Source organism: Astatotilapia calliptera, chromosome 9 (assembly GCF_964374335.1).
Source record: "Astatotilapia calliptera chromosome 9, fAstCal68.1, whole genome shotgun sequence".
Taxonomy (NCBI): Eukaryota; Metazoa; Chordata; class Actinopteri; order Cichliformes; family Cichlidae; genus Astatotilapia; species Astatotilapia calliptera.
Genome location: NC_137430.1, coordinates 8,797,072 through 8,819,706, shown reverse-complemented (window position 1 = coordinate 8,819,706; position 22,635 = coordinate 8,797,072). Strand labels below are relative to the sequence as shown.

General features: G+C 40.8%; 1 protein-coding gene and 2 non-coding genes across 5 annotated transcripts in view; 2 read left to right on the top strand and 1 right to left on the bottom strand.

The window, feature by feature from the left end:
- Positions 1-2,476: 2,476 nt before the first annotated feature.
- trnaw-cca (transfer RNA tryptophan (anticodon CCA)) lies at positions 2,477-2,548 on the top strand. Its single transcript has one exon. It is a non-coding gene; the product is annotated as a tRNA-Trp (tRNA).
- A 5,474-nt stretch (positions 2,549-8,022) lies between these two features.
- LOC113028738 (partitioning defective 3 homolog) overlaps positions 8,023-22,635 on the top strand; it is a 352,394-nt gene continuing 337,781 nt past the window's right edge. For all 3 annotated transcript variants that reach the window (XM_080305923.1, XM_026179154.2, XM_080305924.1), the window contains exon 1: positions 8,023-8,722. In XM_080305923.1, the coding sequence (XP_080162049.1) occupies positions 8,603-8,722 (120 nt within the window). In that variant the 5' untranslated portion in view covers positions 8,023-8,602. The remainder of the gene's footprint in view (positions 8,723-22,635) is intronic.
- trnaw-cca (transfer RNA tryptophan (anticodon CCA)) lies at positions 17,197-17,268 on the bottom strand. Its single transcript has one exon. It is a non-coding gene; the product is annotated as a tRNA-Trp (tRNA).

Genomic DNA, 22,635 nt, shown 5'->3' with positions numbered 1-22,635 from the left:
CTTATCTGTGTGTCAAGCAGCTGCGAGTAGTGATTTGACATTAATATGATGAACTGATAAGGGTTGAAAGGTGGCAATCAGATGAAAAGTGAGGATAGGATCACGAGGATAGGAGCTGGAAACAGAGCTTTCCCATATGAGACAGGTGGCTTGTACAGACAGGAACAGACCTTTTCTGTGTTTATAATCGCAAAAGAGATTCTTAATCTCAAGAGTTTCACTTCCTAACTAAATAAAGGGAAAAAGAAAAGAACACAAGCAAGTTATCACTTGCAGTATTAACAATAGCCCAGAAAACCACGTGTTGGCATGTAAAATGCTGGGAACCTGAAATAGATTCTTTTCATTAATCGCACCTGTGGAATTGATTGATTGATTGAAACTTTATTTTGAACATGTTGAAAAAGTACAACAAAATAGAATTAAAAGAGACAAATGAACAAAGCAAAACAAAAGGAAAACGAGCAACCACAACTCCAAATAACGTTCATGTTCAAAAAGGAGCAGGAAGAAGCATAAGCTTATTTAATCCCACCCCTTTTCCACTATCTAGTATCAATAGACTACAGAAATACCTCCTTGCAATTACATTATATGTTATGTGTAATTTTTTTTATTTTTTTTTATATATATACATATATGTTTCTATCTATCCATACATACGTATATACACATACGCACATATACACATTTACAATAACCCCATTAACACCTCAAGGATACACAACCTACAAATATATATATATATATACCCATACCAAGATACCCGTGCACCCGCACACACATGAAAATATTAGACAAGAACACCCTATCAAATCTCTACCTTTTCCCTGTACCCTGTAAAAACCATATCCTTAAACCGCTTTTTAAACTGCGCCATGCTTGGACATTGCTTCATATCTTTACTTAGTCTGTTCCACAGCTTCACTCCACACACAGAGATGCAAAAACTTTTTAATGTTGTACGGATACGAGGATGTTTTAAATTTAATTCCCCCCTCAAATTGTATCCCCGTTCCCTTTTAGAAATTTTTTTTAGAATATTGTCAGGAAGCAGGTTATTTATTGCTTTATATATAATTTGTGCTGTGAGAAAATGAACCAGATCTGTGAATTTTAGAATTTTTGATTTTAAGAATAGTGGATTTGTATGATCTCTGTAACCAGTTTTATGGATTATCCTTATGGCCCTTTTTGTAATATAAAGATTGATGATAGCGAACATTTGTAAGTATTGCCCCAAACCTCTGCACAGTAATTCAAATACGGTGCAATCAGGGAACAATAGAGAATGTGGAGTGATTTGTGGTCCAGAATGTGTTTTACTTTACTCAAGATTGAGACACTTCTTGAAATTTTGTTATGTATATGATTTATATGAGACTTCCAGTTTAATTTATCATCTATAATCACACCAAGAAACTTATGTTCAAGTACTCTTTCAATTTCCACACCATCTACATGAATCTGCACTTGTGCATTTCTAAGGGAATTCCCAAATAAGAAAATTTTAGTTTTACTTAGATTTAGTGATAGTTTGTTCCTGTTAAACCATTTTTTAATTTTGCACATTTCTGAAGTAATTGTATCCAGCAGCTCCTTTAGATTCCCCCCAGAACAAAAAATATTTGTGTCATCTGCAAATAATACTAATTTTAATATATCAGATGCCTTACAAATATCATTTATATAAATAATAAATAATTTTGGACCCAGTACAGAGCCTTGTGGAACACCACAAGCAATGTCCAAGCATGATGAGGAATGGACACCCAGCTTCACAAATTGTTTCCTGTCACTTAAATAATTTTTCACCCATTGCAACCCCCCTGATCCCGTACCGTTCCAGTTTATTAATTAATATGTCATGATTGATTGTGTCGAATGCTTTCTTGAGATCCAGAAATACTCCAGCTGCATACTGTTTCTGATCTATAGCATTCGTAATCCCCTCAATTGATTCAATTAATGCCAGAATATAAAAAATGTACGGACGACGTTTCCTTGTGATGTGTTTTTATTTAAAGTGGGCATAAATTTATGTTGAAGATACAGGTACGGGTGCTTACACATGAATGAATGACTTAAAAATATACGTTGATAAAAGAATTCACCGGTCTTGTTGATCGAAATCGTTTAAATGTAACTCGCGCATGCGCGTTCATCACGCCCATATTTTTTTAAGGACTACCGCACGCGAGGTGCGGTCGCTGTGGTAACAGCTGTCCATGGTGCTGACGCAGGCTTTAATGACAGAAATTGGAATTTGTCAGTAAAGCAGCAGCGGTGTCCGTAGAGGCGCCTGTAATGCGCCTGTTATTCAGCTGCCCCGCGTGTTCTGCGTGTGAGTGAAGCGTTCACACAAGTCAGGTGTTTGCGCCTATATTTCATAATATTTTAAATAAAAATGCTAGTATGATCCACACGAACATATAGGACTTTGTAGTTGGCGTTTCATAGTGGTGACAGTGTAGAAGACCTCGTGGCGCAACGGTAGCGCGTCTGACTCCAGATCAGAAGGTTGCGTGTTCAAATCACGTCGGGGTCATAGCTTTTTCAAAATCGTGACTCTCACACGTCATGAATAAATACTAAGAAAATTCAACTACAACAGCAGCAAGGAAAGTCAAAGGGAAATCGATGTTTGGCTTGTCGGCGTTACATGTCTAACAATAACTTCATCTCGGGGCTCTCTACCCTCTGAGGTTGGTCTGCATAAGAGCAAGCAAGGCAAACAGTTTACAACAAACAGAGGTGAACATGTAAACGGGCACACGGCGTTTATAAACAGGTCAAAGTGCTTTTCAGGTAAAAACAGTCAAGAACAACAAATACGGAGTTTTTTTTAACAATAGCGGCATTTTTGTTAGCTCTTGATGTGAAGAAGCAGTCTGTTGAAGACTGGTTTAGCAGCTAGTCTACTGTACAGGGCTACTCTGCAGGAGGGTTCAATCTGGCACAACACCCTGCACTTAAAAAAGATGAAGAACTGGGTCAAAACAGTTCTTATGAGGGACATATTCAGATTTAATGAACATGACAAGTCACCCAGCCCCAGTCGTTAACTTTGTTACCATAAACTGTGTTTATCTCAGAGCAGGTCCTTCGGTGCCGAAGCATTGTCTCCCTTGACACTGTTATTCATGAGAGAGCGCTAAATCTTTGAAGAAAAAATGGTGTGTTTTACCTACAAAACAAAGCAAAAAAACATTCCCACTCGCTACCTCCATCTTTTTGTTTGACTTGTAGGTCTTGTTTAAATGTTCCATTCAGAAACTAGGCCCTTTTGAATGATCAGCGCAACATGTGCAAATAAACACATTTGATTTCAGAGATCAAGTTACAATGTGCTCTGACAGGCTCTGGAAAATCCCATAAACAAAAATAAAAAATCCGCAAGCGAAAGGCAGCATTTATAATCCATGAAATCACACTTAGCACGCTAACACCATTCTCAGTGTTCGTAGGCCCACCCCACAAACACAGCAATTAAAGGCTCGAGGCTTAATCCAAACAAGGCTTGACGGGGAAAGATGTAATATTTCTAAGAGCCTGCAGATGGGGCTATTTCAGCTTTCAGAAACACGCAGAGCTGCAGGTTAAAGAATGCATTTCACTGTGAATCTGAAAGGCAAATTTTGTAAGAAAAAAACATGCAAAAATGTTATTTATATGTGTTGCATTTTACAAAGGACAAGAGGGCCGTGCATGGTTAGTCTGAGGTTAATTTGTTTAAATGTTTTGCTGCATTAGTCATAGATGGGGTTTCAGTGTAGCCCTGAGCTATTAATGAACTAAAGGAAAGTGTAATTAGCCCCACTACTGGAGAAATAACACATGCCTCGGCATGCAACACACTCTGAACATTAACAGGACTTGTATTAGGTGATGTTAGACAACACTGAGTGTGATATAAATATCAAAACAGCAGTTAGTTTTTAATTAGAATTGCATCAACATGCAAGTGAGGCAAAAGGCCAATGTCTAATAACTTTAAAACTGTATAGAGGAAAATTTAACTGCATAGTTTCATTGAGTAGATGCCCATATAACCCAAAAGTTCCTGAGGGGATTTGAACAACACTATTCTTCAGGCTTTACACTGCACTTTAAGTACAGACATTCTTTACTTAAGTAGAAGTACAGATACTTGGGTAAAAATACATAAATACACACACCCACACCTAAGCAGAAACATATTACAGTCAGGGGTTAAAGTGGGATTTGGCAGGCAGGGGAACCCTAAGATCTGTTGTAGTGGCTCAGCGTGAGAAAAAGAATCACAGCAGATTTTCTTTGTGTACAGGCTGTGATCAGCTGACCTGTGCTGCTACTCTGAGGTTTACTGCTGTTTATGGGTTTACACAACTGAATTCAACAAGATGTAAGTGGACCATTCACAAGCTAACTTCATTGATTTCGATCCGCTACACTGACAGTATACTGTTTATGCTCCCTTTGTACTAGACTGTATACAGTTAGTAAAAGGGTGGAATTGAATGATGCAACCTTTCAGCACCTTAGTTTGTTTTGAAGAATGTTTCACAATATGAAAAACTTCCCATCATATAACTTACATGTAAGTTTAGCTTTCCAGTTGATGTCACTGAGCATCCTTACCTTTAAATATAACCTCTCTTTTTCTTCTCCTGTCTTGTCTTTCGTACGTCTTTTACTTTTTCTTCATCTCTGAGTGAACTTCTTTCCAAAACAGCAGCTGGACCTTTAGCTAGCAGACACACTGTGCAACAGACTTGCCACTGTAGTTTGCGTGGTTGCTGATGTTTGTTAAGCTGATAGAAATGTTTCATTTAAAATGACCTGCCACTTAAAAAAACGTTACTCCCGTTATACTCACTCCTCTTCTGCAGCAGTAGCTTGATGGTGAAATACTGCGACTGCAACTTACGGATATCTGCAACAAAAATGCCATTCTGGAAAATTCTGGCCCACTTTAAACCTTGAACATTGCGTTATTTACTATATGTCTTGCCTCTGTGAGCCCTTTGAGTTTGATAAGCCCTGCTGATGGTTACACCAATAGGATTGATGCATGCTCAATTGTCCAAGCTTTCCCCTAACTTATAAACAGTAAATTTGCATAATGACTGAAACTAGCACCACTGATGAAAATGGGATGTGAGTTCGGTTTCTTGATCATTGATATGCAAATTGTCATGACCATTTATCAACAACCACTGATCAATGGCCATGAGTACGTTATCAAACCAGCTTTGACAAATGTCTAGCTGGGATAACCACATTTACTCACAGCCTTCTTCTTGATATGATGTTCCTCTGCTTCCCTGGCCACTGTACCTGTGGGGATGGTGTTCACTCTGTGTTGTAGCACCTGACGACACCCCGTTTGTGCTCCAGTGGATGATGAGAGTCAGACCTTAAATACAGATCCGGATGCGATGGTTTACGATACACAGCGACTTTTAAATGCTGATGGAAATCTCACCCTCTAACAAGGCTAACCTGCCACTTTTCATATCCTCCCTGGTGAACTTGATGTGCTTGTCCACAGTCTTATATGTATCATGGTTTCCTTCATTTAGGCTCCTATTGTCTGGGAAATAAAAAAGATCCCTTGCTTTAAACCTTAAGTAAGGAGCCTGTTTTGAAAATGTAAGGAGTAGAAAGTAAAGATGTTTGTGTTAAACTGTAGGGTGTAAAAGTAAAAAGTTGCCTTCTCTGTTCTCACATCGAACATTTAAAATGAATGTTCATGTGAGATCCAGGGATGAGTGATTTCCCCCTCTGAGCTTTTACTCCACTCTACAAGTTTAGCAATAACAGCGATGTTATTAATAGAGAATACATGTCATATTAGAATGTTTTGGTGAGTGTGGAGGAAGGATGTAGTAAATTCCACATGCATGAGCGAGCCTGTTTGATGTCATCTTGTGTTGGTGAGCGAATATGTCAGGACTCAGGTATGACCTCTGCTCCTGTGACCATGTCAGAGCACGCCTTGTGCCTGCTTTTATTTACGATGCCCCCTTTGTAGAAGGCAAGTCTGAAAATGTGTGAGTGAAGAATGTGGATTATCCTAGGTTCAGCAACCAATGGAAGTGTGTGGTGGTTTGTGTATTTGGGATAAATGGACTCAGGATTCATCAGACTGTAGATTTTGAGTATGACTAGACTTCACTGTCTTCCAAACGTTTGCTGCACCACAGAGCATTGAAGCAGCAGCATGAATCATGTTAATCACACTATTTTTAGTGCTAGAAACATATTTATGAACCCTCCGTACATATGCTTGTGTTACATTTCTTTCTGAATTGTTGTATATAATCATGTTTTCAGTTAGGCAGCTGGGAACAGCTGCTTCTGTGTGATGATTATCAGCAAGGAATATGAAACCCAGGGACAGCGCTGGGTTTTCCTGAGTGTCCTGCCCCCCTTCCCCCTGCATTCCTGATGTGCAGTGGACAAACTGCAAACCAGCCTCTGAACTTATCTTACTATGGCAGTTGAGGTAAGCAAATGAGCTTGATTAATGGGGGGAAGAACTGACATGCTCACTGATGTTCCCTGCAGCAATCTCTCATGCAGACAGTCACAGTGGATTTTATGGGCACAACTTGATCTTCTTTCACATGTAAAGAAATGCAGTTGATATTAAGCCGTATTGATTAAACAACAACAATGTGGGGCTGCAGGCACAATTACTTTGCGATTTTGTATCCATGCTGTTAAGTGAGTTCCAATTTTTGTTGCTAGCTTGCTAGCACCACTGAACTCACAAATCTGAGTCTTATCAATGCACACTTGAATAAAGAACTCAGTTTGCTTCATCAAACTGGTCCCAGTTTTATGTACTTGAATTTTTTTTTGTACACCACTCTACACCACTAGATGGAGTATTTGTAGCATTTGTTAAAACGGAAGCGCATGGCAGAGCCCAGCTTGTCCAAGTATGTTCGCTTTAAGTTTTTTTTTGCATCTGTTTTGCAGTGTGTATGAACTTCACTGGAAGCTGAAGCTGTTATTGCTTCTGTTCTGGTGTCAGACAAGTTTCCATTGCTCCAAAAAGTCAGAATAGAAACAGTTAATGGATTGGTATTGCATGGATAGTGCATGTCAACATGTCTAACCCTGGATTGATGAATATAAAAAAAAAATGCATGCAGCAGTGGCGTTAGACATGTGTGGTGAGACATCAAAGGACAAACACTATTATAGTAACATATCAAAGGAGGTTTCAAACCCTGAAGTTCACTTTAGATCTTGCACCAATCACAGAATCATACAGTGTTAGGACAAAGGAGGTGGGGGGCAGATGCATCTCGTGCAGCCGTGTTCATCGTGTGCACTCATTTGGACCACATTGGACCAACAAGAGTAGGAGCTGCAGGGATAGAGAGGATCTCTGCAGAAAGGTTGCAGCTATTATCAGTGAATTGGGTCATACTTTCTATCCAGCCTTGGGCTGATTTTTCTCATCCTGCACTGCAGGTCAATAATTTATTACATTAATATATTCTTTGCAATCAGCATAGTCAAATACAAATGAGACTTTGTTCTATGCAACTCTGTCTGATAGCATTCTGCCTTTCATTTTGCATTATTTATTAAAAATGAAATTCAGCATCCATCACCACATTCATCAGATCGAAGCGCGGTGATGCACGAGCACTGCTTACTCCAATATGCCTGCCCTCCAAGCTTGAGCCCACAGGAGGCCATTGGCTTGCGGTGACTCCCACACTCGTGGATCTCAGTTCGATATTACCCACAGGAATGGCCTGTAGGATAGTCAGAATATCTGTACTTAAATATTTCTAGCATGAAAAGTGAATCCAAAATAAACCTTGGCTCATGCCTTAAACAACACAAACTTGCCTGGAAAACTACCCAAGGCCTCCAGACCCCCGCCGCCCCCCTTCATAGTTTGTATGGAGCCCACAGGTCATTTTTTTACCCTGTTACCCTCTAGTGACTTAATCCAGCCCTGCCCCCCATCGTTTCAAAGACCACAGCATTATAACTACTAATCACATGGGGGGAGGGGGGTTACCCCTTTAAGTTATATTTTAGTTATACTGATTACTCGCCACTGTGATCATAGGTCAGAAAAAATACGGGTTTTGTTGGATAAAATGTTCCATTACCCTATCAGTCCTCACCACTCTCTGCTGATAACCACCTGCCAGCGCAAGTTTTTATTTAGTTTTTCAAATTTATGTATTATATGATAAAAACGCAGGGAAATGTAAAGTGAACTGAGATGGATCAGCCCGCGCTGGGAACATTCTTCGTGCCTGCTCTGACATGTGGGCGCACACGCAGTGTCGGTTGTCAGCTGTCCAGTTGTGCGCTCTCGCTGGGGAGGCTTTTTCTGCTGGGAACTTTCTGTAAGTGAGTCAACACCGCACAGGGAGGACGCCACCCAGCCCTGCCGCTGGATCTTATGCTGGGCTTCTCTCTTCTCCTTCGAGGACGCAGGGCACAAAGACGAATCCGCTTGGGTCGACAGGCTGGGGGTTTCGGTGTTTTCTGCTCCCACGCAGCGCCGGGGATGGTTATTGTCGCTTTGACGCGGCTTTTTCCTCTTTGGAATTAACGCGGCGGAGGAAAAAAAAGGAAAATGAAAGTGACGGTGTGCTTCGGGAGGACCCGGGTGGTCGTTCCGTGTGGAGATGGGAATGTAAAAGTCCAGAGTCTTATCGAACAAGCGGCCATGAGGTACAAAAAGGCGATCGCAAAGGTAAGTCCCCGGCAACACACACCTCAGCCCCGGGGTGATTTCTGTAAACGCTCCGCGGAGCAGCGTGCCGAGTCCACACTGAAGCCTCAACATGGCGCTTTTTTCGGGAAAGAGGGAAAGAGACAGCCGAGAACCCCAGGGGCCCCCGACGCATGGGGTATGGGAGTCCAGGGGTGCGCAAACGAGGGGGGGAGGGGGGCTTTTCATTGTTATCATAGGTGTGTCGCTTGTGTGTATCTGCTTTTTAGTCTCCACCAAAAAGTTGGGACACTGAAAGTGTTCAGGTTTGTGCAGTAGAGGCAGAAAAGTGTGCAAAAGTGCATGGAGTTCAAACCGGATCAGCCAGCAGTGAAGGAGGGTAACTGTCAAATGCATGTGTGCAGCCTGGTGTAAGAACACACACACACACACACACACACACACACACACACACACACACACACACACACACACACACACACACACACTCTTATATCACAATTAGGCTGCTTCACTGTAATGTAAGAGTCTAGACAATATAGGATCATCCTTAATCTACTATAATGTCTTCATAATACAACATAAAGAGCAGAGCTTGTTGGCTTTATGAGAGCTCGTCCAACTACATGTTTAAAGAAAAGCCTTCATGTGTTGAATGATGGAACACATGGCCGTGTGAAGCCCCTGTGCCAAACAGGAATGAGCACACTGATTGCTTTTCCCTTTTGTGGGTTTTTGTGGGCCGAGCTTTAAAGCCCATTAAATGACTAATGAATGAATTAGAGTTTGGTACTGTTGCCATGGCTAGCAGTGACAGCACTTTCTCCTCTTTGCCAGTGGGTGCTATTACAATTGGAGTCACGTTAACACTGGAGCAGGATGGAATACCTTGGCAAAACCATGCTGTGTTTTTCCCCTTCTTCCAGTGTTCCTGTTTTCTGTTCTTGGAGAGAAGACATTACAGCCAAGATTTAGCCAGGCTTACAGTGGTGGCATGGATAGAACAATCAGTGCAACAATCTCCGATCACCTTCTTGGTGACAGATAAAACACTTTCAACCTCGCTGCTAGAATTTAGCAGCAGATTCTTCCTGCTGTAGGCAAACGTGGATGATATGGGTCAACATTTACTCACATGAAGATCACTTCCTTCTTAGACACACATCAGCAATCGTACGTACATACCCACACACACATGCGTTCACTCCTCTGTTTACCAGTGCTTGATGGTTTTCCATGGTTCAGCAGAATGGAGGCGACTGCTCCATTGATCCATGCAGCTGTGCTGTAAACGTAGAAGTGTGCATTCCCTGTGGAGATCACTTGGCTTCGGCTCAACAAAAACTACTGTGCCATGCGCCAGAAGACCTTTGGACTACAGGAAGGCATAATGACACATAGAGCAGCTGAAAGCAATGCATGAATGCCCAACCCTTGAACCATAAGTTTGTTTGGCTTGTTTGTTTTTAGTAGCTACCCTTAAGGTTTCTTGGCATGCCGACATTATAATGTCATTTTTATCCGAGTCATAAAATCTTAGTTTATTATGCATAAAATACATTTTTGACAAATTGAGCTTTTTGATAATTTGATTGAGCTTTAAAAGGGAGAGCCGAGAACCTGATGTTTCAGACGCCAAATGCCTGCTCTCACGGAAACATATCGACAAAGTTTGGCAGGTGTTTAATCTGATGGCTCATAAAAGGGATCTAAAGCAGGGTAGAGGTTCCTCAGACAACTTCACCTACTTCCAGGACACATGGAGGAGAGGAGGAAGCCTGAAAAGGTCAAAAACCCAGCAACACTTGGGCCTATAAATGACGCCTAGTAACAGTTTGAGGTGTTCACTGTCATAAACTCTTCCATGCTTTCACATACTCAAAGAAGATCCAAAAGTTTTGGCATTCCGGTGTGATTTCTTAATGGTGTGCTATAGATTCATATTCGACTCTTACGCTGGGGTCCACTTGGTTCTGATTGATCAGATGGCGAGCGTGAGGCTCTGCTTGGCTGCAGATTTATTGGTTTACAGCACAGTCTCGTCATGGAGGCTCTACAATGCACCAGTTATGCATGTGCCCTTCAGGCGGACTTGACTTGAAAGAACTCTAACATGAATGACTTCGTGTCCACAGCTGTCTGTGTCTGCAGCAGAGTAGAATCTCAACCACAGGTCACTTTCACTGCTGCGACTTATTCATTTGGTTCTCACCCTTGGAAACAATTATGCACTTTTTGCCATTTAATCTTGTTGTTCACAGTGGATCAGTCAGTGGCAGCTGCCATCCGATGAGCCTATATTTTAAAGTTGCTCTGACGCCACTTACCTTCTGCCTGACCGTAATGTCCTTATTTAACTCTTTTATACGTGAACCATTTTCAATTCTAATGGCTTTTTTTGCAAGCAGTGCTTAACTTGCCCTGGTAATGCTGTGCTCTTTTCATCTTTGCTCTTACATTTATGTGTTTGAGGTTCGCCATTAGCTGTATTAAAGTCGCCAAGCTCAGTCAGGCAGTCAGTCAGACAACATCACATGCTGTACTGGCATACCTGATCTTCTCCAGAGACTCTTGAAGGCTTTGTCACAGGCTCAGTGGGACCTGAAAGAGCAGACTCCCACTCAAGCACCATTAACTTTAGAGTCAGTCTGGTCTACATTATGCACAGCCTTGAAGGGTTCATGCTAAATGGTACTTTGGGCTTCTTCTTCCGCTTTTCTCTTTTCAAGCTGTTATTTTTAGTACTACGGTAGTAATATTGGTGTATTCACCAAATTTTTAGTCAGCTAAGCAGGAGCAATATGAGGGTTTTATTTTGCGGCCTATCCAGTGGAACACAAAACCCTGCATGGATGTGACGGAGAGGTCTGGCGCTCAATGCTTCCCCTTGTACTCTGGTTTCACCCGTATCTGCTGCAGCATCGTACATTTAAATAAATGACTACTGGATCCACAGGTTGTGGCTCTAAATCTTTGAAGAACTTAATTATTTAATCCTACTTGTCTGTAATGCCTGCCCTAAATGTGTTGTAGAGCCTCATAAGCTCATAATGACTCTTTATTTTTCCCCAAATTACGCAAATGCAGACTTGAGGCATGTTGCAGCATAGCCAAATTGTTTAAATACACCAAAGAAGAAGATGAAGAAGAAGAAGTAGGAATGTCCTTACAGGCAAAACAACATTGCAGATTTTCATATTATGCTTTTAGCTTTAATATACATTATATCTGCAGCATAAGATGGTATCATCATATAATAACACTGTGTATTAATCTACTGTAGAAACCCTGGAACTCATACTTGCACTCAAATCAGTGATCTTGCATTGTTCAGAGAATTGTTGTGAGCTGCTGACTGTCTTGATTACCATGTGGATGCAAAATAACAGTCCTTCCCATGCCGTGATAGGGAAGAAATATTCAGGTTCTCGTGCTGACTCTGTTCTCCCCATGCTTTGAGCTGCTCTAAAATACAGGCTTTGTGAGAACAACACTAGAATTTGGCAAGGTTAAATCATCTGTTTTCAACAAAGTTCTGAAAGCTCAGCCAGAAGAAAACGGTGGTGAAAGGTCACACATTCTGCTTGACATTTTGCTTACACAGGCTTTTACGTGAGCAGCTGTCATAGGGGGAGAGGCGGGCACGCCCTAGACAGGTCGGCAGTCTATCGCAAGGCTCCTGGCTTTATAGTCGACAGTGAGAGCAGTCATCGTAGTTGTAAGAAGACACATTTGTTTATCAGAGTCTGTCAAGCAAATGTTAAAGCTACATCTTGTTTGCTACATCAGATTCACCTGGCTCTTCTGGGAATTGTTTGCTGTTAGTAAAAGTTCTGCATAGCTTTATAATCCTCATCTGCTCTCAGGTAAGGGGCTAATATTACCCTGCGCTGGGGCAGCTGTGCAGGAAGAAGCCACAGCGGGAAAGTGGGAAGTGTCTTTGAAAGGGTTGTCAGTGCCTGTTAGCTCACTTCATTCAGTGATTACGTAATAGAGAGAAGCTGCAGTCTGTGAATAGGATTATGGAAGTTAGTTGAAACTTGCTGGGGGGGGGGGCTTCATCTCGTGAGTTGAGTGGAGAAGGCCGGCCAGGATGATGGGATGCAATGTGATGGCTTGTAACTGAGTACAAGAAGTTCTATGGTTCAACTGTGGTCAGGAGGCAGCGCTTGAATTCTACCACAGCAGGGAACAGAGTAGCACACTAAAAAAAGTGTGGCCTCACTAACCTTTCATCCTCTTTTTTTTGTTTTCTCTTCTGGCTTTTCTTGAGTTTCCTTTTTGTTTTTCATCTTTTCTTAGATCCCAGTTTCTCTTTTGTCTCTTTTTCTCTCTCAAGCTGGTCAACACAGTGTCATTTTCCAGCTGACTGAGGACTGTCCCTGCTTCCATACTCAGTCTTGACAGCCACTATTAGCTACTAGTCTTTGAGTAAAACAGTCACAATCCAAATGTTGGTTTGCTCAGTTGTCCAGAAAGTGCAGGAAGGGCGATCGTGGCTCAAGAGTTGGCAGTTCGCCTTGTAATCAGAAGGTTGCCGGTTCAAGCCCCGACTCGGACAGTCTCGGTCGTTGTGTCCTTGGGCAAGACACTTCCCCACCGCCTACTGGTGATGGTCAGAGGAGCCGATGGTGCAATATGGCAGCTTCGCCTCTGTCCTAGGGCAGCTGTGGCTACAACTGTAGCTTGCCTTGTGAATGTGAGAGTGAATGAATAGTGGAATTTTAAAGCGCTTTGAGGGTCTCGAAAAGCACTATATAAATGCTATCCATTATTGTTATTTAAACCAACTGTTAACTGTATATTTCTGTACATTTAAGTATTATTATTAATATTGCCGCATTCATTCACCTTGTTTATAGGTAATTTCATTGTTTAATCACATTAAAATGTTCCTAATTTAATGTTTAAAAGCACTTGAAAAGGGCAAAATCCCATGTAAAATTAGGGCAACAAACTGTATTGTCATTACTGAAAATATTTTTATGAGAAAGTTATTTTCTGGTATTTTCTGGTATTGTTTTGGCGCCCCAGCTGCTGGAATATTACTGTTTTTTTTAGGATTGTTTTTTTTTTTTTACAGTGTAACACAGCCAACATAGCACAACACAAACGTTCCCTGTGCCATGCAAAGACCAGCACTGTATTCTACACATTTATGCAGCTTTGGATATGGTTAGATTTTAAGCAGAATTTGAGACTAGTGATTCAATGACTGTCTGGCAAGTTTCCCTGCTTGTGTGGACGGCATCAAGGACAATGACACCACACTCTGGGACGTTTTATCTAACCCAAACAATGCCTCTGTTCAGGGTCAAGATAAGCAGACATTAGGGCTTTCCTGCTGAGGAGAACGCCTCTCAGGTGTACACACAGGTGCTGATATGTTATGCACATGGTAAGGGGGTGGAGTGCATGCATGCAAAGCCAACAGAGAGCAAAACATTTGTAACCGGGAAAGCTGAATTTAAAGCCATTAGCTTATGTGTTTCAGACAAAGCTGAGTGGAATTCCTGGCAATAACTGCGTAACGCAGCAATGAAAGCGGGCTATGTTTTCAAGCCACGCCAAGCCATTGGATGACTTCTTTTCCAGCTTCATATATCCTGTGTTAGCTCATTCAATGTGAAGGTCAGCTTCTGTTGTAGTTTTACAGGTTTTTTTGCTATGTTTTGCTATGTTTATTCGTTGTCCTTGGAGCTAAACAACATGAATTCTTTTTGGTTTATTGGGAGTTTTTCTCACCTCTGTTCAGATTTACATCAGTGTGACTGAGCCAAAATATTAAACACCAACTAGCTTTCCTTCCCGTAGCCGGAGCTAAAAATAAAATTGCCCAACAGGAGGAAAATGACATGCACAGTGGCCCGAGTGTTGTTTCTGGGCTGCCACGAGGAGTCAGCTTAACCAGAAAAAAACAGATAAGTTGACACCGCGGCCAGAATCCAGGCATCGGAGTTGAACCAGTCGCTGCCGTGTGAGCAGCACAGATGCACATATGGGCCTATGTACCACTCTCAGCTAGGCAGCCAATGAATTCATCTTTATCTCTACTGATAACATTAATGCAAACTGGCAAGAAAAATGGATGATCAAAAGGAAAAGGAAAAAAGAGCAAAGAGAAGAAAAACGAGAAGACTCTTGCCCACAGGGTCAGACATCAGTGAAAAACACGCTAAATCGCACACTTTCCTCTTTTTGTTTTGTGTGTCACTCCTGCAGAGGCTTGTCTAAATCAATACCTTTTTTGCACAGTGAAAGTATTAATATGAGATCTCAAACAGAGATATAATCTGATACAAAAACAAAGATTAACCCAGTTTATTCTGTTAATTGAAAAGCTGGCTTCAGCTCCATCATGAAGGTGACACACTGTGCACATTAAAAACAACTGACCGGTAACTGATGGTTTAGTGAGCTTAATAAAATCATGCATGTGACTGTGAAATTGTGCATATTGGGCACTTTCATTTTAATAAAAATGTTCTGTTTTTGTTTAAGTAGGATTTGAATATAACATTTGTACATGTTACTTGAGTTATTTAACACTGTCTTGTACGGTGGCCTGAGTATTCAAATGCACTGCATCTTAAAAAATTGCTAGCAAACAGAAGAATGCTTTAAAAGCACAGAAAAAACAATTGAAGTTGAATATAACACAATGGGACTACAACCCCCCCCCCCCCAACACATCTGAAGAAGGAACCCAAACCCAGAAAGCATCTAAATGTTGATCTAAATACTTGGCTGTAGGTCAGCAGGTGGGGCAGGTCGTCTGGAAGGTTGGTGGTGCGATCCCTGGTTGCTCCCATGATTGTCACATAGAACGTTTTTAGGTGAAAAACAAAATGCTTGTCTGAGTGAGTGAATGAGGCATGTTGTATAAAGTCCTTTAAGTGCTCAAGTAGAGTAGAGAAGCGCTATAGAAGAACAACCAACAACTTACACAATATGAAATCAATTCTTACTCTCGCACGGTGCCACTGTTCCATCCGGTAGAGCAGACGGCGTGTGCACAATAGCCTAAAACTTGAGCCCAGTCTGCTCTCACTGTTAGGTATGGCCCTGCTAGCTTATGATGGTGGGGAGTTACTGTTTGTTATCTTAGCCTGCTAGTTTAGATAATCCAGTTAAACATTAGCCTGAACTGTTAGAAGCAGGAAACTAGAACCATCCCACTGCATGACTCAAAAGAAAACCCTGGACCCTTCGACCCCTACAGTGAGGACATCTGGTGGTTCTGGACCTCTGAGGTTTTCATATATTTCTGTGTCTATTCAAAGAGAACCTGTGCTACAACATATTTAGCTGTCCTGGCACTAGGGCTGCCACGATTTGTCGACTAGTCACGATTACGTCGACTATCAAAATCGTCGACGACTGATTTAATAGTCGACGCGTCGTTTGAAACTTTGTACGATCACAAAAGACGCAGGAATAAGTGGCAGGATTTAAGAGTGTAATAACGGACTGAAACAGAAGATGGCAGCATTGCATGTACAAGGATGTCAGCTACCGTTAAACCCCGAAGAAGAAGAAGAAGCAGCTGTGTCCCAGAATTCATAGCGCGGCTCAGCGCAGTTTCCAACAATGGCGGCAGCTAGTTAGTTTTAATGTTACTCTTATTATTCTTTCTGGGTCACAAAATAAACGTTTAACATATTTTCAGGCGAGAATGTAGCTGTGTAAACCTCAAATATCTGCTCAGTTTATCAGGACACCACATATTTTCAAAAGCGCTCCGACGTTTTCGGAGACGTCTGTTACCCACTAGCTCGTTAGCGAGCCGGGGGCTAGGCTCACTAGCGCCGTGAAAACACCGGACTCCCCGCAAATCGTTTTCAAACCCACCGCCGTCTTTCGCTACTCAGGTTAAATATATATGAGTCACTTAGATAACTTAAAATGTTATTGTTTGGCTTTTTTTTTTAGTATTTTATTTGTTCCTGAGTAAATCAGTTTGTCTGAGATTAAAGTTTTTACACAGCTGAATAAACGTCAAGCAGACAGCTGATTATCAGAAGTGTGAGATGCTCCAGAATATACTCCAGTGTCCTGTTATATTTTAGATAGCAAGGAGTTTATTAATCTTCACCGAAACAATCTCCAAATTTCATTAAAATTCAATAAACTATCATCTTGTCTTTATTTTTAGTTAGCACAGACCTTAAACACTTAAAGCTGTAAGCTAATGATAGTTATATAAGAGCAGATGCTGCTGGTGCAATAAGCTGTAGTTTTACGTCTAATGGATGATGATCTGATTAGTCGACTAATCGCAAAAATAATCGGTGACTAGTCGACTATCAAAATAATCGTTTGTGGCAGCCCTACCTGGCACAGATTATGTGGTCAACTGACAGAATAGTGTAAGTCGGTGATGTTTAACAGCTGCTCTAAGTAATGGATTAAAAACTCACATTTTGTCATGGGTGTTGTTTTATCTATCTCACTAGGGGTCTCGCACACATTAAAGAGGATGAATCTTAAAACTCTGACCCCGACGTGATTTGAACACGCAACCTTCTGATCTGGAGTCAGACGCGCTACCGTTGCGCCACGAGGTCCTGAATGCACTCTGACAACCAACATTCATGATCCTGCTCTCTCGGTCTCTCCCTCTCTCTGCCCTTCCATAAATGGAGCATTTTATCCAGTACTTAATGATGCCCTGACAATAGCTTACGCGTGATTAGATGCCATAATTTGATCTTTGCGATCTTTAATCAGTCGTTCTATTGCATCACATGTTTTCTGTCTCGCTCCTGCGTGTCCTGCCGCTCCTCTCTTCGTCTAGTTCCATATTCACCTGACACACTTCCATTTGTTATCGCAGATTAGTCACCAGAAGATAATAGGGCTGCTCTTTGAAAGCTTACCATTAAGCTCCTTTCATGTTGTAATTCTGCTGATCTAACTGGTAGCTAAACGGCGATGTTGGGGAGTCAAAGGAATGAGCTTCGTGGCAGACGGCTGAAACACAGTAGAACATGTGGAATTAGTAGCGGTCTTTTGTTAACCAGAACCCTCCTGTAGCTTGTGGTTTTAGCAAAGCCATCCTCTGACGTCCTCTTTCATTAACCAAGTTATTTCCTTTACCCTTTACTTCATGTTTTTTTTCTTTGTCTTCTCTTCTCTTTTCTTTTTTTTTTGTTCAGTATGTGAAAATATTCTGTCTTTTACTCTGTTTTGTCAGGCAAGTCAATGCAGGAATGTTGGTAGAGTTCAACAAAATCAAATCAAGCTTTTCCAGAAACGTCAAAACACCATCACGCAGTTCTGATGTCGTGCAGGGGCCCGGTATATAACAGAAAAGATTAACACATCATTCAGCTGCCGTTCTGGTCGGAGGATGGACTGCTTAACCTCTGTTTGGGCTATTTTTAAATGGAAAACTTGAGCAAGGTGACAAGCTGTTGAATTAAATGTATTTTAGGCAGAAAGGCCAGATATTATGTTTGCCAGTCCTGCTCAGATGGAAAAATCCTTTCAGCTTTCACAGAGTAGTCTTAAAGGCTGCTTTGACAGCTTCCCATTGTTTACTCTTTGCACGTCTTGACACGGAGGTTCCTTCTTTCCCCCCTTCTAAAACACACGCATGACGTTTCCATATAGGCTGCCGTGCCTCCGCTTCAGAGTCAAGAGATGCTCCTAAATCAAGCTCTCGCAGCTTTTAAAGATTCCACTTATAGTTATACAATCATTTCTTAGAGGCAGAGCTGCTCTGAAGGCAGAAATAATCTCTTTGGTTCACTTAAACTTCAGTGGGAGCAGCCAAGGAAACAGCTCTGTAGACGGGCACAATGGAACAGTTTGAAAAATGTGAATATAAAACGGATTTTGGAGGTCAGTTTGGGTAAAGACGTCTGCTTAGAGGAAAGAAGAAACAAACGGAGCAACCAGGCTGTTAAAATGTTTCCAGTCGACTCTAGTTTCAGATGTTCAGGGCAGTGATTGGTTGTTGATGTGATTTACTTGACTGAATGAGTGGCTCACCCTGCCCTGGCTGGTGGGATGAACCGAACGTAAAGCTGACCGCAGGGTCAAGTAAGTCAAGTGGTCTCAATTAGCAGCTCATTAACAGCTTTGGTGCGGAGAACCATGCTTATCCATAAAAACATTCAAAGCGTACTTTTAAGGGCAGAAAGTAAATCTGTGGATTTATTACATTCACAGTTTTGGGATTTTGGTATTTCCTTTTGTTTTGGGTACAGTAGCCATCTGAAGAATGTCTATCTTGTTTTTCTAATCAAATGTCTCCGTGAGATGACAATTCCTGCCTCAAGCTGGATTCAGCTAAGAGCAAGTTGTTGCAAAGGCCAAATATGCAGTTTGTGGTGTTTCGACATGCAGACCATGCCCGCCCTTCTTGGGTGTGATCCACTGTTTTGTCAACAACTTATGGCCATGATTGCAGTTACAGAGCTGTGTTGGAGCACACAGTCGAGAAATTAACCTCTGAAAGTGTGACAGCTGATAAATGTTTTGAGAAGTTAGATTTTTTACAAACGTACAACCTGAAAAACACCATATTCTTATTATAATGTAACATGTTGTGTGTAGAGCTATGAAATTGAGGGATTTATTACTTTTTTCTGGCTTTACTCTCAATCCTTAAAAAAAAAGTCATTCAAGTTTAGAAGCCTTATTAAATTTAAAACCTGACTCATATTTAAATTGCACAAGAATACTCTGGTGAAGCACATTTTAAAAAGCACTTATACTGATTTATCATTGAATTATCGTAGTATAACATGCTAGCAATTGTAATATGCTAGCAAACAATGTTTATTTTGTTTGTAGAAGATGAGCAAGAACATGAATGTCCCACTACACATGGCAATTTTAAGGATTTTATTAACATTTTTGCTTGCTAATTTACCTTTGGAATGAACTAATACTTGAATTTATAGAACGTTTCTGTTCTTACTGTCAAGTCAGTTTTCTGCAAGCTGTATGTAACCCTACGTTCAGTAGAGTGCTGTTTTCTAGATACAAAACTTTGTCTACTGGAGATCGCCAAATTAGAGTCACTAGTTAACCTAACATCCATGTCTTTGGACTGGAGGAGGAAGCCATGCTACCAGCCAGGCGGTACAAAAAACATGGACCTAGCTACTGTGGTGTCATCCAAATCCTGCTTTGAAGCTTCAAAATTGATTATTTCACCATCATTAGCTTGGTTTCACAAAACCAGATGAGGCCGGTCTGACTTGGAAACTACTTGCCCATTGGCTTCTGACTTGTTATTAAGTTAGTGAATCTGCATTCCACAGATAATCTTGCATGTTGAAATATAGTGTGACCAGTATTTACCAAAGAGACTTAATTATTTATTCATTATGGCCTGAAATAAGCTACTGAGGCCACAAACTAATCAGGAAGGCCTTTACAGAGGTCAAGTCCAGAAACCCATTTTCCTGTAGACTTCTACAGGACTGGAAGAGTTCATGCAATCACAGCTACAGCCACATGGAGACCTTCAGGTAAAACACAGGCTTAATTCATTTCCACATCGGCTTTATTTTTCTAACCTGGAAGCTACATCCTTGTGTTTTACTGTCTATAGAAGCAATGCAGGCACATGGACAATATGCAGACTCAACACATATAAACAAAAACACTGTTCAAACGAACATGTTGCTCGTCCCTCATTCACAAAGGTTACCTGATAATATCTCTTTTCAAGTTGCCTTCATATCGTTTGTCTCTGAGTTTTTAACGACAGGTGTTTCCTTGTTTGACATAAGTGGTGATTATGTACAATCTTTCCCTTCCTCGAGGGAAAGGACCAAAGGCAAGGGGGTCTTTCAATATTATCAGCATTTTTTTTAAAATTATTAGCTGTTTGCCAATCTCTTTATATTGGCTAATGTCGATAAATGAAAGTTAAGGAAATAAAGAATAGATGGGAGAAACACCCTTTAACATGTTACGAAAGTTAATGTCCAAACAGCTTGGTATACAAAAAGTTTCCCTTTCAAAAACAAATATAAAGTGTAAAGTGGGCAGCCTGAGTGATACTGTACATACTTGCCACATTTTTGGTTATACAAGGAGACACTCTTGAAAAGTCGGCTGTTCAATCTTTTTTTTCCCCACTAGCCAAAATTTCCCATTTAAAAACACAGATGAACCTTTCTAACCAAGTTAGCTAATAGCCATGTTAGCTGTTCACTACACTCGGTTGGTTGTAGTTTTACAACTTCTAAAACCAAAAACAAATGGGTACTGTCATGTTGACTGCATATATGTTCTGACCTTGAAACTATGGCCTTGTTTTTATAGAACCTATAGAACCAATGCAGGCGCATGGAGAACATGCGCCATGCGAACAAAAAAATCCATCTCAGGTTCCAAGCAAACAATCCATCAACATAATTTGTTCTTTATTAATTGTTTGTTACTCTGGATATACAAAGTGGTAGTTTTTCAATAGAAAGATCTTGAAAAATGTACAAATCATGAAGAGTACCAGGTGGGTTCCCTATGTAAACATGTTCGTATTTAATAACACGAAGCCCTGGGGATGATTGCAGAGTTTAAGACTCTCTGGCAGAATGACAGCCTTTATACACACTTTGTGTGAAAACACAGAATCAAAACTTAATTGCTAATTGATTTATATAGTTTCAATTTTTTTTAAAGCTTACACTGACTTGACTCAGCTGTGTTAGATTTTGAAAGTGATTCATATACAGCATCAAAGTTATCATGTGGCTTTGTCTGTCATTGGCTTTTAATCCCACTAAGGCACTCTGGGTCTTTCAACCCTCAAGCACTCCACAAAGTCTTCTCTTTTAGTGGATAACACAAATAAACATGGTCATGTAACGTTAGCAGCTGCACTAAGCTTTAATCAATACCGGGAGCACTCAGAGTTTTGATGATTGAGTGTTGGCTCAATGCAAACATTAAATACCTTTAGTTGGTACTTATAATGGATCTATTCCTGGTTTATAGGTTTTAAAACTTTTAGCATATTCTTAACAACTGAATCCGTCTGTGTTGCTGAAACTGAAGAGAAATCCTCACGGTTTGTGCTCCTATACCGTACTATTGCATGATCTGAGAGTGAAATAATACAATCCAATAGTACATCCTTGTATTTTAACTGGCTGGGCCTTGGTAACGCAGTGACTGTGTGGTATTATTTGGTCTTAATGCTACATTTATGTTGTACTATTCTACAAATTAGCATAATGACTGAAGCAACATCATTTATATAACTGGGTTGGGTTTGGGACTTTTAAGTATTCATCATTCATCCAGTATTCAGCATCCAAAGCTTAACTTTTCATGCTATTGACATCATCGGCCCCTAACCTGATTACTGTAGTGATACCTAAAAAGCTCTTTCAAACTACACCTTTACTAATCAACCATAACCAGAATGTGAACTTGAACTCTTTCCCAGTGATCTGGAATTAAATTCATTTGCTCAGTGTTATTACTTTTTTGGTGTCCAACGGTGCAGACACTTCCATTTCTTTTGCCAAATAAGTGAATAATCTTTTCTTCATTCAATATCAATCTTTATTTTCCATTAAACTGGATCATTCCAAAACACTTGCAAATGATTGCATATAATGGTGATGGCAATAGGATAAGGAATTACACAACACATATCATTCACCTGTGAATGCCTATGTGAAATTTTGTTTTGCACTACTCCTCATATAAATTCTGGGAGAAATACATCACGTGTCACTGCTTATACATTAAAACGACTGGCTTTTTATCTGTTTGTGTCAATTTTTCCAAGCTTCTACCCTCCAAGATTCCCTCTCAAACATCCAGGCAGAGCTGTGAAATGAAATCGGCATGCTCAGGGCTACGGGAGAAAAATAAATCCTAGATGTTAGAAGGGATTAGATGCTGGCGGGACTGTGAAATATTGCATGCATTTGCAGTGACTTATTTTGAATCAAGAA